General features: G+C 40.4%; 1 protein-coding gene across 3 annotated transcripts in view; it reads left to right on the top strand.

Annotated features, from left to right (window-relative positions):
- The first annotated feature begins 663 nt into the window (after window positions 1-663).
- The window catches only part of FNBP1L (formin binding protein 1 like), a 122,437-nt gene continuing 107,870 nt past the window's right edge, over window positions 664-15,230 (top strand). For 2 of the 3 annotated variants that reach the window (XM_049616794.1, XM_049616793.1), the window contains exon 1: window positions 666-915. In XM_049616794.1, the coding sequence (XP_049472751.1) occupies window positions 892-915 (24 nt within the window). In that variant the 5' untranslated portion in view covers window positions 666-891. Of the gene's footprint in view, window positions 916-15,230 lie in introns of all 3 variants that reach the window. The other variant, XM_049616795.1, reaches the window with a different exon arrangement.

Here is a 15,230-nt window from a genome sequence, read left to right as displayed (position 1 = left end):
CTGGGTCTAGCTCGGTTCTCATTTCCTGCAGGTGATAACTCGGCTCATATTGGTCCATGTCGTTATCTCTTGTTATGGCAAGACATGAAAATGTATGCTGAAAGATCTGCCTCTTCTTATGATTTCCTGGCAGAAGTTATAAAATTAAAATGTTTTATTAAAAACAGAATCGGGGCACGTTGCATTCACATTTGACTTTCAACCTCTACACATTTCGATGATTCTCAAGATCACCTTTACCAATCAAGACTTAAAAAAAATAAGTAAAATACAAATCTCCGACTATGTAAACCCAAGGATTTTTAAAAGGTTTCTATGTTAGGATTTCTCCCAGGTGGAGGAACGACAAGCAGGAAGGGCGGGCGACTGGAGTTGCCTCATCTAAGGGGTCTCAGGGGAGAGAAGGGAGGTGGGAGTGTTTCCCTTCTCTCCCTTTCCATCTTGGAGGCAGAGATGAGAGTGGCGGCGGGGGTGGTACTGTCTGAGCCCCAGGCGGCAGGTAGGAAGAAACCTAGCGAGTGAGCCAGGCAGGTTGGAGACCCTTCTGCTAGGGTACTCTACCGGCAAAGGCCAGGCGAGCGCGGGTCCGCCGCGATCCCAGGGTGCATCGCGCCCCGCCCCCTCCCCTTTCCGCGTCCCGCCTCCCCTCGGCCCGGGCCCCCTCCCTGCCGGCTCCGGGAGGCGGGGACGCGGCGTCGGCGGCGGCGGCTTCTCCTGTCTAGTCTTTCTCACTCACTGGGGAGCCCGGCAGTCGCGGCACCTTCGGAGGCAGAGCCGTGGAGCCGCAAGCCTGTTGGCCAGCCAGTGGGAAGTCGGACAGACTAAGGGCAGAGCCGACAGACGGACGGAGAGCAGAGCAGCCAGACGGCTGGAGTCGCCTCAAGTTCCGCCATGAGCTGGGGCACGGAGCTGTGGGTGAGTCCGATAGAGGGGCTCCCCGCGCGGACGCCACAGCGCGCGAGGGGCGCGGGCTGGTCAGGCGCAGCTGACCGTCGGCGGCCAGAGCTCTTCGGGCTTTCCTGCCCCAGGCGCTAGCGGATGGCGGGGGTCCCTCTCCTTTGTGTGCAGATCCCTGTTCCTCTCCGCCAGGGTTGAGGGGCTGCTGGTCTGCGCTCCCGCTTCTGCCGCCGCGGCGGAGCTGAAGGCAGCGCCTTGGACGGCTGAGGGAGCGGCCCGCGGACTCCCGCGTCCGCCGCCATCCTCACCCTTTCCCTGTCTCTCCTCCGCCTTCACTTTCCGACGCCTGGCTCTTTGCCGGGCTGCGCTCTTCTCTCTTTGTATCTCCTCGCCCGGAGGCGGGGGAGGGGGCCCATTGTCCCGAAGGGGCGCTGTTCTCTGACGGGGAGGGGGCCCGCTGCGGCCCCCAGCCAGGGCAAGGGTCCCCGGGGCGAGGGCGTCGCCGGGCCGGGACTGTGCGGGGAGGCTCGAGGCGCCGCCCACCGCCCTCGCCCCAGGTAGGGGGAGCCTGGCGGCTTTGTTCCGAGCCCGGCCTCCGGCCAGCCAGGCCCAGCCCACACGCCCATTTCCCTCTCCCAGTCTGTGTGCCCCGGACCCGCGCGTAGCTTCGGGGACTTGGGCTGGGCCATCCCCGGCTGCTACCTTGGGTTGGGAGGGTGGTTTTGGATCTGAATTAAATTGATGGGTCGATGGGGAAGCCAATTTTGCCTAAAGGAGCGTAGGGCTTCCCGATTGCTTTACTTCCCTTTCCGCTGTTCTTTATTCTCACTCGTTCTCCCCCTTTTCTTTCTTTCCTCCTTGTCTTTCTTGGGCGCTAAAGGCTGCAGACAATGCCCAATGACTGACCAAGGTGCGGGTGGGCTGTAATAGAGCGGAGAATTCGCTCGCGACGTAGCTTCGGAAGGGTGGAGGTGTGGAGGGCAGTGATTTCTCAGGTGCAGCCGAGGGACCTGGGGCGTGGGGGCGCTGTCCTGAGAGCTGCCTGGCTTCAAGCCACTCCCCTTTTTATCCCACCTGTGCACATTTTCCGTGCCTTTTGTTAACGAGGATCTCGTGAAACCACTGCAGAGGGGCGGGAAGAACTTTTTTGTCTTTAAAGGAGCAGTTTGGCTGGGAATGAAGGTAGATCGGTTAATTGAAAGGCAAAATGCTTTCTTAGGTTATTTTTCACAGACTGGGAATCTTAGAACTGAAAGAGACTTTAGAGTTCATCTAGTTGGAACACTTAGCCAGCCCAGGAATCTCCTGCTACATTCAGGACAAGTGTTTGCCCAAATCTGTAAACACACCACCCAAAAGAAAATATCTCAGACGTTCATTTCTTAGATAGCATTGACTGTTCTAGCATTAGGAAGGATTATGTAGTAAATGAATTATGTAAAATGTAACCTTTCACGTTAGTTAGATTCTCAGGCGTTATTGGCCTTTTCCCTTTGATTTTGTACATTTTATAATTGACTGTAGTGCATTATCAATTACAGTAGATGGGTATAGTTGTATTTATATTTATAATTAGAAAATATTTTTATTTTTACGTAAATAATCCACGTTTCAGAGGAAACCAAAATGTACACAGACTTTTTTTAAAGTATACACTGGAAGAGTAGAGTAATAGTATTTAGATTTAACTCTTAGATTTAAAAAAGCACTTTATCATACTGTAGAAAAAGTTTTAAGGAGAAACCAAATATTTTAGTCAAGATTAAAATGCGATTAAAATTTTTTTTATTTGTAATTTAAGAATATAATGCATTCAAAAGTGATTAGCAATCTCCCACTATCTCCTGTATTTTGATTATTTATTTTCAGCTTTTGAATAGTTTCTCAGTTTGGAAAGGTAAACTGTAGAAGAGATGGGAATTTCTGTTCTAACTATAAAAATTATTTTGTATCCTTTTGGAAATTATGAAAAAAAATTAAATTAAGTTTTCTCTTAAAATTTAATGCACTGTGTTTTAAACTTTTTAGTGGTTTTAGGATTTGAGGGAAACCTTTATAAGAAACCAAATGATATAGAATGAACTAGTATCATCTGGATGCTTGAACTCTAGATAAAGTAGAAGTTGGTGTAGAGGTCTATTGTTAGCACCCAGAAGAGACCTTAGAAAAATTTGACTGGACTTCCTGTTTTTACTGTTCTGTTTTGAATAAGGATATTGTGCTTCCAGTGGACTGTAACAAACACCTATACTGTGCTCTTGTCGTTGAGGAATTTGAGGTTGGGGAAATTCTCTTGAAATTCTGAATTTAGAAACCAGTTCTATTATTTCATGTTTAAGATTACATTACTATCCCAAAGGTTTAATTATTGGGAGCATGTTGTTACCAAAAAATGATGAATGCAGTTATGCACTAAAACTTAAGTTTTTTTCTTCTATTCATTGGAGTTTCATTGCTATTTTAATGCTTAAGTCTTATGTTAAATTTGAGGATAAAATAATAGAGAACCATTTTAACACTGACTCTGGGGGACAACTAAAAATGATAGGCTAAGTGGGTTACGTCAGACTTTGTTGTTTGGTTGTGAGGGGATATGAATTAACTGGTAATAGATTTGAGCTGTGCTTCAAGGGGTTCCACGTGTTCCAAATGAGCATTTTAAGTAAGCATTGAATTTATGCTAGAGACTTAGTTTTGGGTTCTCTGTTCTTGGTAATATGAAGCAAAGAGATGACAGTATCTTCATTTCTTCAGGGTGCAACATAATTATAAGATAGCATCTTTTTAAAAAAATTTTAATTTTAATGAGCTGGAGAGAGCGTGAGTGGGGGAGAAGGGCAGAGGGAGGGAGGGGAGAGAGGAGGGGAGGGGAGGGGAATGAAAGGAGAGGAGAGGAGAGGAGAATGAAAGGAGAGGAGAGGAGAATGAAAGGAGAGGAGAATGGATCCCAAGTAGGCTCCATGCTCAGTGCAGAGCCAGACATGGGGCTTGATCCCACGACCCTGGGAACATGACCTGAGCTGAAATCAAGAGTCGGACACTCAACCAATTTAGCCACCCAGGTGGCCCAGTTATAAGATGGCATCTTAAGTGTTGTTTATTGTGTTGATTTTCTTATCACAGGAAGAATGGTTGGATCAAAAAGAATCCAAGTATGAATTCGTGACTTCATAAAGCACAGATTTTGTAATTATTAGCCCTTTTTAAAACTGAGAAAATTAGAGATTGGACAAGTCCTGTGTTTAGTCAGTACATTTTATTTATTAGGAGATACTCTTGTTTTTTTTTGAGGAGCAAATTTCAACAGAAAAAAATCCGTGTATGGATTGTGAGTGTCTGCCTTAGTTTCCTTGGTCTGTGTGATTTTTGGCCCTTAGCTTTAAGAGTGTATAATTAAAAAAAATTTTTTTAACGTTTCTTTTTGACAGAGAGAGAGAGAGAGACAGCGCATGAGTGGGGGAGGGGCAGAGAGAGCGGGACACAAGATCTGAAGCAGGCTTCAGGCTCTGAGCTGTCAGCACAGAGCCCGACGAGGGGATGGAACTCACCAGCTGTGAGATCATGACCTGAGCCACAGTCAGACACCCAACCAACTGAGCCACCCAGGCACCCCAAGAGTGTATAATTTAAAAACCATTGTTATTTTCATTAAATTATTAGCTAAATGCTTTTGACAAAGCTCATGCTCTTTTTGGAAGAAATTGAAAAATTTGGATTGGATGATAGATTCAGTGGATAACTCCCAGTCTTAACCCTTAATGCTTCTTTATCTTTGTCCACATAGCATTTACATAGCATTTCTATTTTAATACCTACACTGCAAGTGTACTAGACTTTGAGTCCTGGAGTATAGAACTGGATTAATCTTTCTTTGTTTTCACTGACCGAAACAATGCCTATAGGCGATCATGCATGTTTTGCCTCATTGAATGAATAGTCTGTTATGCAGAGTATTGATTACTGATTAAAAAGTGCATCCTGGAGGAAGTCTTTATGGTTCTGAAGGCCTTTGTAGGTGATGATGGTTTAAATGGTCTAGGTAATAGTTTAAGAATGTCTAAACAAATTGAATCCAAAATTAGGAAGTTAAGTTTTAGTGTTTGGGTAAAAAACTTTTATATTGGGGAAAAACTGACCTAAAGGTATTTCTTCTGACGTTACCTGACTCATAGGTTTGTGATGTGACTGTAAAAATAGCTGATGAAATCTTAGGCCACAGTAATGGGTTTGTCCTAGGACAAAGCAGTTTGGTCCCACTGTAGTCTATAATGTTTCGAATGTATTTGTAATATTGAAGATTACTTCACATTTTTTAGAAAATCAGTGCACCTGTGTAGAGGAGATTGACAAAGAAAACTATTAAAAAAAATTTTTTTTACATTTATTTATTTATTTTTGAGAGACAGAGTAAGACAGAGTGTGAGTGGAGGAGGGGCAGAGAGAGAAGGAGACACAGAATCTGAAGTAGGCTCCAGGCTCTGAGCGAGTGTTCAGCACAGAGCCCGATGTGGGGCCTGTACCCATGAACTGTGAGATCATGACCTGAGCTGAAGTCAGACACTTAGCCAACTGAGCCACCCAGGCGCCCTTAAGAAAACAACTTATTAATTAATGTGAATGGTGTTGCTTTTTTTAAAGACCATGAAATTACTGTAGGAATTTAGTTTAAAAAAAAATTATTGAGTGTCTATTATAGGGAAGCACTGTGAATGGTGAAATTTAGAAAGGTTTATAACATTGGCCCTGCTGTGAGGAAACTTAGAGCCATTTTTGAGGTGATACTCTTTCCTAACTCAAACACTCCTCTATGTTGGTATCACTGTCCAGAATGTCTTCTTTTGATCAGTTCCTCTTAAACCTCCTTTTCTCCAGAGTACACATTCTGGATAATCTCTTTCTTATGGATTACTACTTACGTTATACTTCTTTCTTGTACATTCAAACCTTTGGGAAAATAGTCATGGTATAAATATTTAATTTTTTTTTTTTTTTTTTTTTTTTTAAAGAGAGCACGATTGAGAAACAGGCAGAGGGAGAGAGAGGAGAGAGAATCCCAAGTAGGCTCCAGCCTTAGTGCAGAGTCCAGTGCAGGGCTTGATCCCATAACCCTTGGGTCATGATCTGAGCTGAAATCAAGAGGGATGCTTAACCAACTGAGCTACCCAGGCACCCATAAATATTATTACATTGTATTCCCTCTTGTTGGTAGAATTTGTTGTGTTCACCATTGTCTTACAACTGTTGTTCTTAGTTAAGGAGGCTGAGAGTTAATCAAGTCACCTATTTATGCCACCATTCTGTCCTAATAAGGTGGAAGCTGGAGAACTGCCTCTAACCAATCTCTCTCCTCTGCATTTGCTACTTAAATCACTCAGTTCCACTCCCCTTCCCTGCCTTTATTCTGGAACACTCACTCTCTTTCTCCTTCCCCCAATCTATAAATGTGGGTTTGGCTGAACCCTTAAAAACCTATTTTTACCTACTTTTTCCTATGTATCGGCTCCTGTTTGCAGGCAGAAAATAGGACAAGAGAAGTAATGAACGGTTTATAATTAGGGCACCTACAAGTGCTATTTTATTTATTAGTCTTCAGTCTTTAAACATTTTTAGCTCAATAGCAAAACAGAAAAATACTGTTTTGGGGAACATAGTCATACCTGCACTGTATTAAAAACTAGTGGGAAAAGATTATATACTAAGTTTTGTTTCATAGGAAGCAAAAACTGTTCCATGTATTAGTTTAGGCTATGTATATCAGACATACCAAAAAAGATTTGGCATGGGGTTTGGAATAAGGAAGGTTTTGCATATGGAGATTCCTGAGAAGTTCCTAGAGGGCAGAGATCATTGCCTAATCATTGTCTGATTCATTGCTGTATTCTCCCCTATCATCAGCACACTGCCTGGCATAGAGCCTGACACTACTAGGATCTTTAGTAAGTGTTTGCTGGATTGACCTGAATGTAATGGTTAGGTTTGGCTTGAATTTGAATTCTAGGATGCCTGGAAGTAGTGATGCAGGGTAGATTGGGACCAGGCTGAGAGGTAGGTGTGTCTAAATGCTGGATTCAGATTCATGGAGTGAGTGAGAAAGAAGTTATTTATTAGCATTAATTAACTCAACCTTTAGACTATTTAAAAATCCACAGAAGGAAGTTTTAGTTTGTGTTAGTAGAAGGGATTATTTCTTCCTTCCGAAGCCTTTGGTGGCAGGAGGAGGAATCCCTCTGGGTTTTAGAAGATGAAAGTTTATTGATTTTTATCACCTCTTCAAGAATATTTGAAGGGTGTTCTTTTAACAATGTGTTATTGGTTCTGATATCAGTTGTATTTTTAAAATATATGTTGTTTCTGTATTTTGTTTACACTATTTTTCCATTACCCTAGATATATGAATTAATATTTTTACTTCTATATCAGTTTTGTTCCAGTGCTTTCTCTGAGATTGAGTTTTGATCATCCTCCCAGTGTGCTTGATTTATGCACTAAGTTTCTTAAATATCAAACATATTTTAGAATATTTTGAGATACCACCTTTAATTGATGGTAAATGATGCCTTAAAATTGCAAATTGTGTTTAAAAATAATCTTTTGAAAAAAATAAAAATAATCTTTTGATACAGTTAATTCTAATATTGTCACCTGCGCTTTTCAGCATTTTCCTTTTTTCCTGTATTAAGTTGTATTCTGTGATTACTTTCACAGGGTTTTCATTCACTACTTCCTTAAAACCACCTCTTTCAAAGTGTAGATAGATGCTGTAAGGTGTTGTAAGATGCTCTCTGACTGCTTTTTGTAATGTGGGATTCAGCATTTAGAATTTGTACAGAGCCCAAGAGAAACAAATTTAGAATGAGAATAAAAGTTTTTGTAAAATGTCGCTATTGAATCCAAATTATTTATTAATATTTGGGACTTAGGAACAATTTTTCCTTAAGTTCTTGGTAGAGGACTAATCCTCAGACTTTCACAATACCTCATGAAATAAGTGAAATATTAGTATTATATATTTGTCATAGTTAGAAGAAATATAAATGTTTAGTCAGATTTTCCAGTCATACCATTTTTTTGTTGTTTCTAGAGTGAGAGTCATCTCTTTTGTTCCTGCTGTATCCCTGCTATATACCTATTTTGTAGAAAAAGAATAGGCATAAAATAGGCACGGAACTATTTGTTGAACAAGGAAATCAATGAATTGCTGTAATTCTGTTATCAGTTAATGTGTTGAATACTAAGGGTATTTTGGCTTTTTTCCCCAGCATGTATATTTCTTATATCATTTAACTTTAGCGATCCTTTGTTGGTTTTTTAAGTAGGCTCCACATCGTGAGGCTTGAACTCAATGATCTTGCATCAGTGCTGTACCAACTGAGCTATCCAGGCACCCTTTTAGGGATCCTTTTTATAATCTTGAAATATATTTAATTGTGCCTTTCATATGAAATTTTTCTCTTTTAGGCCTGGAGTTCTCATTTCCTTGATTGTTTGAGTACAGATGATTATTTTCTTATAAGTTTATTTATTTATTTTAGAGAGAGAGAGAGAACATGTGAGCAGGAAGAGGGGTGGAGAGAGAGAATCCCAAGCTGGGGATTCTGACAGCGTAAGCCCAATGCATGGCTTGATCTTAGGAACTGTGAGATCATGATCTGAGCCAAAATCAAGGGTCAGATGCTTACCCAACCCACTGAGCCACTCAGGCATCCCCAAATGATTATTTTTGTGGTATATTTTATGATCCTTTGGATTTTAGAAATGACAACAGTGAACATTCTCTTCGGTGGTCATGTAAGAATAATGTAAATGTAAATTTTCTGAAACTTAATTGGGAAAGCATAAAAGATTACATTTTAGTGAGTAAAAATGTTAAGTTGATTCTGAGAGATTTTTTTTTTTTTTTAATTTTTTTTAACGTTTATTTATTTTTGAGACAGAGAGAGACAGAGCATGAACGGGGGAGGGTCAGAGAGAGGGAGACACAGAATCTGAAACAGGCTCCAGGTTCTGAGCTGTCAGCACAGAGCCCGACGCGGGGCTCGAACTCACAGACCGCGAGATCATGACCTGAGCTGAAGTCGGCCGCTTAACCCACTGAGCCACCCAGGCGCCCCAGATTCTGAGAGATTTTTGACATATTAGTGGTGTTTAGTTGAGATTCTTTTTCCATCGCAAATTATAAAAATCAAAATTATTGAAATAGCTATGGTAAGTAAATAGCTTTTGAATAAACGTAACTTTTTTTAAAACTTTTTGGTTTACTTTATGTTATTTTATATTAGAGAGAGCGCCAGCAGGGGAGGGGCAGAGAGATGGAGACAGAATCTGAAGCAGGCTCCAGGCTCTGAGCTGCCAGCACAGAGCCTGACACAGGGGTTGAACTCAGAAGCAATGAGATCATGACCTAAGCCGAAGTTGGATGCTTAACCGACTGAGCCACCCAGGTGCCCCGACACAAACTTTAACTTTTGAATCAATCTTCTAGACTTAGACCATGAACTAAATGAACATCTTTTACTGTTTGCCAAGGCAGAATATAATTAACATTTGTTAACTTTTTGAATCTGAAAATGCCCTTATTTCACCTTCATTTTTTAAAGTTTTATTAAGATATAGCATTTAGCCATTAAAATGTACAAATCTTATGTGTTGAACATTAAGATTAAAAGAAAAATGAGCATACTCCTGTAATTCTCACTAAGATCAAGATAGAGAAGTTTCCTTCATGCTGTTCCCAGTAAATATCCACCCCAAAGTAACCACAATTGTGACTTGTATTGCCATTGATTACTTTTGTAGATTTTTTAAAACTTTGCATGAATAATATATAGTCTTTTTTTGTCTGACTTCTTTCATTTAACATGTTGTATGTGAGAATCATTCTTTTATGGTTAGTTTGTGGTATTCCATGTTATGTATAGGGTTTGTATTTTCTTCTTCTATGTGCCTGGAGTCACTCCTAGTCTGAGACCACCTTAAACCAAATTCAGAGCTTGAAATTCCCTTGTGTAGGTGTCGGATTTTGATTTCTGTCCCCACATTTTGTGCTATGTTATCAAAACAAAGATCCTGATTTTTAGGATTAACAAACATCCTCAGGGTAAAAGTAGCTTATATGCTTTTATTTTTCCTTTTTGGTTTGAATTTTTCACTTGTCTTGTCTTTGATGCTTTATATTTTTGAAATATATTTTATCCATATTTTAAAGTTTTTATCCAGTGGAATAGTGAAAGTTGATCCAAAAAACCTAGCCTGCTACTACTAGAAACTGAAAGTTGTTACAATGAGTTTTTAATTTTTAAAAGGTGTTGATGTATTTATTTTGAGAGAGAGAGAGGGAGATAGATGGGGGAGAGGGGGAACAGAGAGAGAGTGAGGGAGATAATCCAAAGCAGCCTCCGTGTCATCAGCACAGAACCTGATCTCATGATTGTGAGAATGACCTGACTTGAAATCAAGAGTTGGATGCTTAACTGACTGAACCACCCAGGTGCCCCAGAGTTTTTAATTATTTTGCTATTGTATTTTTAATTTCCAAGAGCTGTTTTCTTCCTTACTCCCTCCCTTCCTTCCAGCATGAGCAGGGGAGGGGCAGAGAGGGGGAGAGAGAGAATCCCAAGCAGGCTCACTCAGCGGGGCTTGAACTCACGAACTGTGAAATCATGACCTGAGCTGTAATCAAGAGTTGGATGCTTAACCAACTGAGCCACCCAGCACCTTTGTTTGTTTTCTGAATATACTTTCTTCATAGCATCCTCTACTTAGGTTTTGGATTAATATCTTCTGTTAATTCTTTTTGTATACCAAAAATAGGTTTTTTTTGTTTGTTTTATTGTGTTTAGTTTTCTTTTTTTTTTTTTTTTTTAAATTTTTTTTTCAACGTTTTTTATTTATTTTTGGGACAGAGAGAGACAGAGCATGAACGGGGGAGGGGCAGAGAGAGAGGGAGACACAGAATCGGAAACAGGCTCCAGGCTCCGAGCCATCAGTCCAGAGCCTGACGCGGGGCTCGAACTCACGGACCGCGAGATCGTGACCTGGCTGAAGTCGGACGCTTAACCGACTGCGCCACCCAGGCGCCCCAGTGTTTAGTTTTCTTATCTTGCATAATGTTTGTAGCCTCCAAGTTGCTTTTTTTCTCCGTTTTTGCTAGTTTTCATTCCTGTTTTTTATGTTCAAGACTTTCCTTAAATATTTTGTGATCCCAGGATCCTGGCAAGATGTCTGTCAATATTAGGGCATACTGAGCTGTGATATGCCCTACCTGTAAGGTTAGGGTTTAGGCTGTTTAAAGTTTTTGATCCCTGTAAGTGATTTTTGCTTAATAGTTCCCCCTAGGATTGTTCAGACCTTCTGCCTCCTTTCCAATCCTATTGTGAAAGCTCAGGAGGTATACTGTAAGTCTTTCTTTTGAAGTCACAGTTATCATTGTTGCTTATGGTGCTGGGTGCTGCAATGTGATTTTTTTTTTTTTAAACAAGTGCTGAAATAAATATTTGTCTTGTATAAGAAGATATTTGGAGATAGGCAATCACTGGCATGGGTTCATGAACTCAGCACTTTCAGGATCAGCATTTGTGGAAATGCTTTGGACTTTCTCTCAGAGTTGCAAGTTGTACCCCCAGCTATCAGACCTGTATGTAAGTCCAAAAAAAAAAAAAAAAAAAAAAAAAAGAAAGTAAGAGAAAGAGGAACAACATCAGATAAATCTGCCTCTTTTTCAGGAAGGCAAAAGCTTTCCCAGAGTTTCTACAACAAACTTCCCCTTAGGTTTCACTGTTCAAAGCTGGACAAATTGCCACCTGAACAAAATTAGGGTTCTATTAGAAAGGAAGAAGGGGAGTAGTTTTAAGGTACCCCAAAATACAGAATTTATGGTGTCTGTCTTGAAGGAACTAATGATCACTTTGTAGAAGCAAAACACATGTGTGTACAAATATGTATTTATGGATATTTGAATAATAGCAAAGGGGCTAAGAAAAGGTAGTGATATTAGTGATGAAGCAGATACATATTTTTTAAAGTTTGTTTTGAAAGAGAGTGTGTGAGCAAGGGAAGGGCAGAGAGAGAGAACCCCAAGCAGCAGAGCCCAACATGGGGCTTGATCTCATGAACTATGAGATCATGACCTGAGCCAAAATCAAGAGTGGGATGCTTAACCAACTGAGCCACCCAGGCGCCCCAAAGCAGATATTTTAGAGTTAAGGTCTTTAGGAGTCCAGCATGGCCCACCATAATTTTAAGAGGCTTGGTGATGAGGGGCTTATGTGTCTTACCTGGGGTTCGTGGGCTGCCTTTTGCTTGCTATACTATGCCGTGGTGACATCACCTGCCAGAATAGATGGGTGTTTTGCATAAATGGTTAGAATTGATGGTGAGGGCTTGTTGAAGTTGACCTAACCTCAGACTGAGTGAAGGCACTGCAGGGACTGAAGAAAGGTACTGAAATAGAAGTCCAGAAGTTTTTTTTGTGAGGAGAAAGTTTTCGTGGATGTTGGAAACAATAAAAATCTCCTTTAATGGTGCAGGTCTCTTAGTCACCTAGATATACTACCAGGCTATAAAATCGACTCCAGGAAGTAAGAGGCCATCAGCCTAGAGTTACTGGCAGTTTTTTTTTCTTTCTTTAAATTGATATATTAGTATGGTACATTTGTTAAAATTAACCAGAATTGATACATTATTGTTAACTAAAATCCATAGTTGATTCAGATTTCCTTAGTTTTTACCTAATGTCTTCTGTCCACATTACATTTAGTTGTCATGTCTCTTTAGGCACTTTTTTTTTTTTTTTTTTTTGGTAAGTGCTTATTTTAGAGTGGGGGGCAGAGGCAGAGAGAGAGTGGGGACAGAGGATCCAAAGTGGACTCTGCACTGACAGCAGCGTGCTTGATGCAGGGCTCGAAATCATGAACTGTGAGATCATGAACTGAGCCAAAGTGAGATGCTCAACCGACTGAACTACCCGGGCGCCCCTCTCTTTACACACTTCTTATCTGCCATTTTTTCAGACTTTCCTTGTTTTTGATGATCTTGTGAATTTAGAGGAGTATTAGGTATATTGTAGGATGCCCCTCTATTGGAATTTGTTTGGTTAAAAAAAATTTTTTTTTAATGTTTTATTTATTTTTGAGAGAGAGAGAGAGAAACAGTGTGTGCGAGTGGGGGAGGGGCAGGGAGAGAGGGAGACAAAGAATCCAAAGCAGGCTCCAGGCTCTGAGCTGTCAGCACAGAGCCCGACGCTGGGCTGGAACTCGTGAACCATGAGATCATGACCTGAGTCAAAGTTGGATGCTTGACTGATTGAGCTACTAAGACATCCCTGATGTTTTTATTGTGGTCAGACTGAGGTTGTGGGTTTTGGGAAGGATGAGCATGTGCCATTTTCATCACATCATTTCAAAGGTACAGATTATCAGGATTTATTGTTGGTACTCATTTTGGTCACTTGGCTGAAGTAGTGTTTATCGGATTTCTCCACTGTAAAGTTATTTTTTCTTCTGTTTCCATACTGTATTCTATGGAAGGAAGTCACTATATGCATCCTACACTTAAAGGGAAAGGAGTTATGCTCCCTTTTTTTAGGGTTGGAGTATCTACATAATTTATTTGGAATTATTCTGCACAGGAGATTTATCTCTTCTCCCTTATTTGTTTATATTAGTAAGGATATAATCCAATACTTCTTCATTTATTTTGTTGCTCAGATTGTTCCAGCTTTGGCCGTTGAGAACACTTTTAGTTGGCTGCTGTGCCCCTGTACATATCTCCATTAGTAAGGATTTTTTTTAAAAGAACTTGTTTACTTCCTTGTACTATAAGATGGTACAGGCTCATCTTGCCTGTTTTCTGTCCCAGTCCTAGAATCAGCCATTTCTCCAAACAGCTCTGGTTCCTTTCATTGGAGAATGGGGTTAGAGACCAAGATATAGGTGCTAGATGTGCTTACTACTGCAGTTTTATTTTTTCAGTTTCTCTCAGCTGATAAAACAGATGTATGTGTATATACTAAGCTGTGTACATGCACTGTATCTATAAATATTTCTATATGTAACCACCTGTGTCTATATTAAATATTTAATGTCTCCAACTCGAATCCATTTGCACATTATCCTTCTAGCCTCTTCTCCTTGCTTACCTGTAAATTCCTATCTGGGACAAGTCCCTTTGGCTGCTGTTCCTTTTCAGTATATATGTAGTGTAGCAATATCAGAGTTATTAATCTGTAGCCCTCTGGGGAACAACTTTATCAGCTAGAGTAGAGTTCTTACGTGCAGTTCCTTTTCCCTCTAGTTCTACAGACTCTTGCATTTTCAAAGTTAGGTCAGCACCATTTATTCCCCCATCCCCTTCAGTGAGCTTGTTTCATACATTTATACTACAGTTAGATTTTCTCTTTTTTTCTTTTTTTTTACAGTTAGGTTGTCTTATCTCAGTCTGTATTCTTTCTTGGGATCCTTTGATTTTCTTCATGATTTTTTAAAAAAATTGTATAGACTAAGGATTGTTCTTGTGCTGTAGAGTTCTACAGGTTTTGACAAGTGTGTAGTGTTATATATCCATCATTCCAAGATCATAAAGAATAGTTTCACTTAAAAATCCCCTGTGGCCTATCTCACACCCATTGGGATAGCTGCTATCAAAACAACAGAAAAAAACAAGTGTTGGTGAGGATGTGAAGAAATTAGAACTCTGTGTGCTGTTGGTGGGAATGTAAAATAGTGCAGCTACTATGAAAAACAGTATGGTGGTTCCAAAAACTTAATCATGGAATTAGCATAAAATCCTGCAATTCCATTTCTGGGTATTTACCAAAATAATTGAAAGCAGGTTTTGTTTTGTTTTCCTTTTTTAAAGTAAGCTCTACATCCAAAGTGGGGCTTGAACTCACAACCCTGAGATCACAAGTCACATGCTTTATTGACTGAGCCAGCCAGGTGGTCTGAAAGCAGGGTCTTGAGAGATATATATGTCTATGTTGATAGCATTATTCACAGTAGCTGAAGGATAGAAGCAATTTAGGTATTGATCAACAGATAAATGGATAAGCAAAATGGTATGTGGATACAGTGGAATGTTATTAAGCCTTAAAAAAGAAGGAAATGCTCATCTACGCTACAAAAATGGATGAACCATGAGGACATTATATTAAATGAACTAAGCCACAAAAGCACAAATACTGTGTAATTGCAGTGCATGAGGTACCTAGAATAGCCATAGAGACAGAACATGGAATGATTGCTCAGGGCAGAGGGGAGGAGGGAATGAATAGTTATTGTTTAATGGGTGTAGTTTTAGTTTAGAAGATGAGAAGGGTTCTGGTAGATGGTGGTTGT

The sequence above is a fragment of the Panthera uncia genome (genome assembly GCF_023721935.1).
Source record: "Panthera uncia isolate 11264 chromosome C1 unlocalized genomic scaffold, Puncia_PCG_1.0 HiC_scaffold_4, whole genome shotgun sequence".
Taxonomy (NCBI): Eukaryota; Metazoa; Chordata; class Mammalia; order Carnivora; family Felidae; genus Panthera; species Panthera uncia.
Note: the sequence above shows the minus strand (reverse complement) of the source record. Positions and strands in the feature narration are given on the sequence as shown.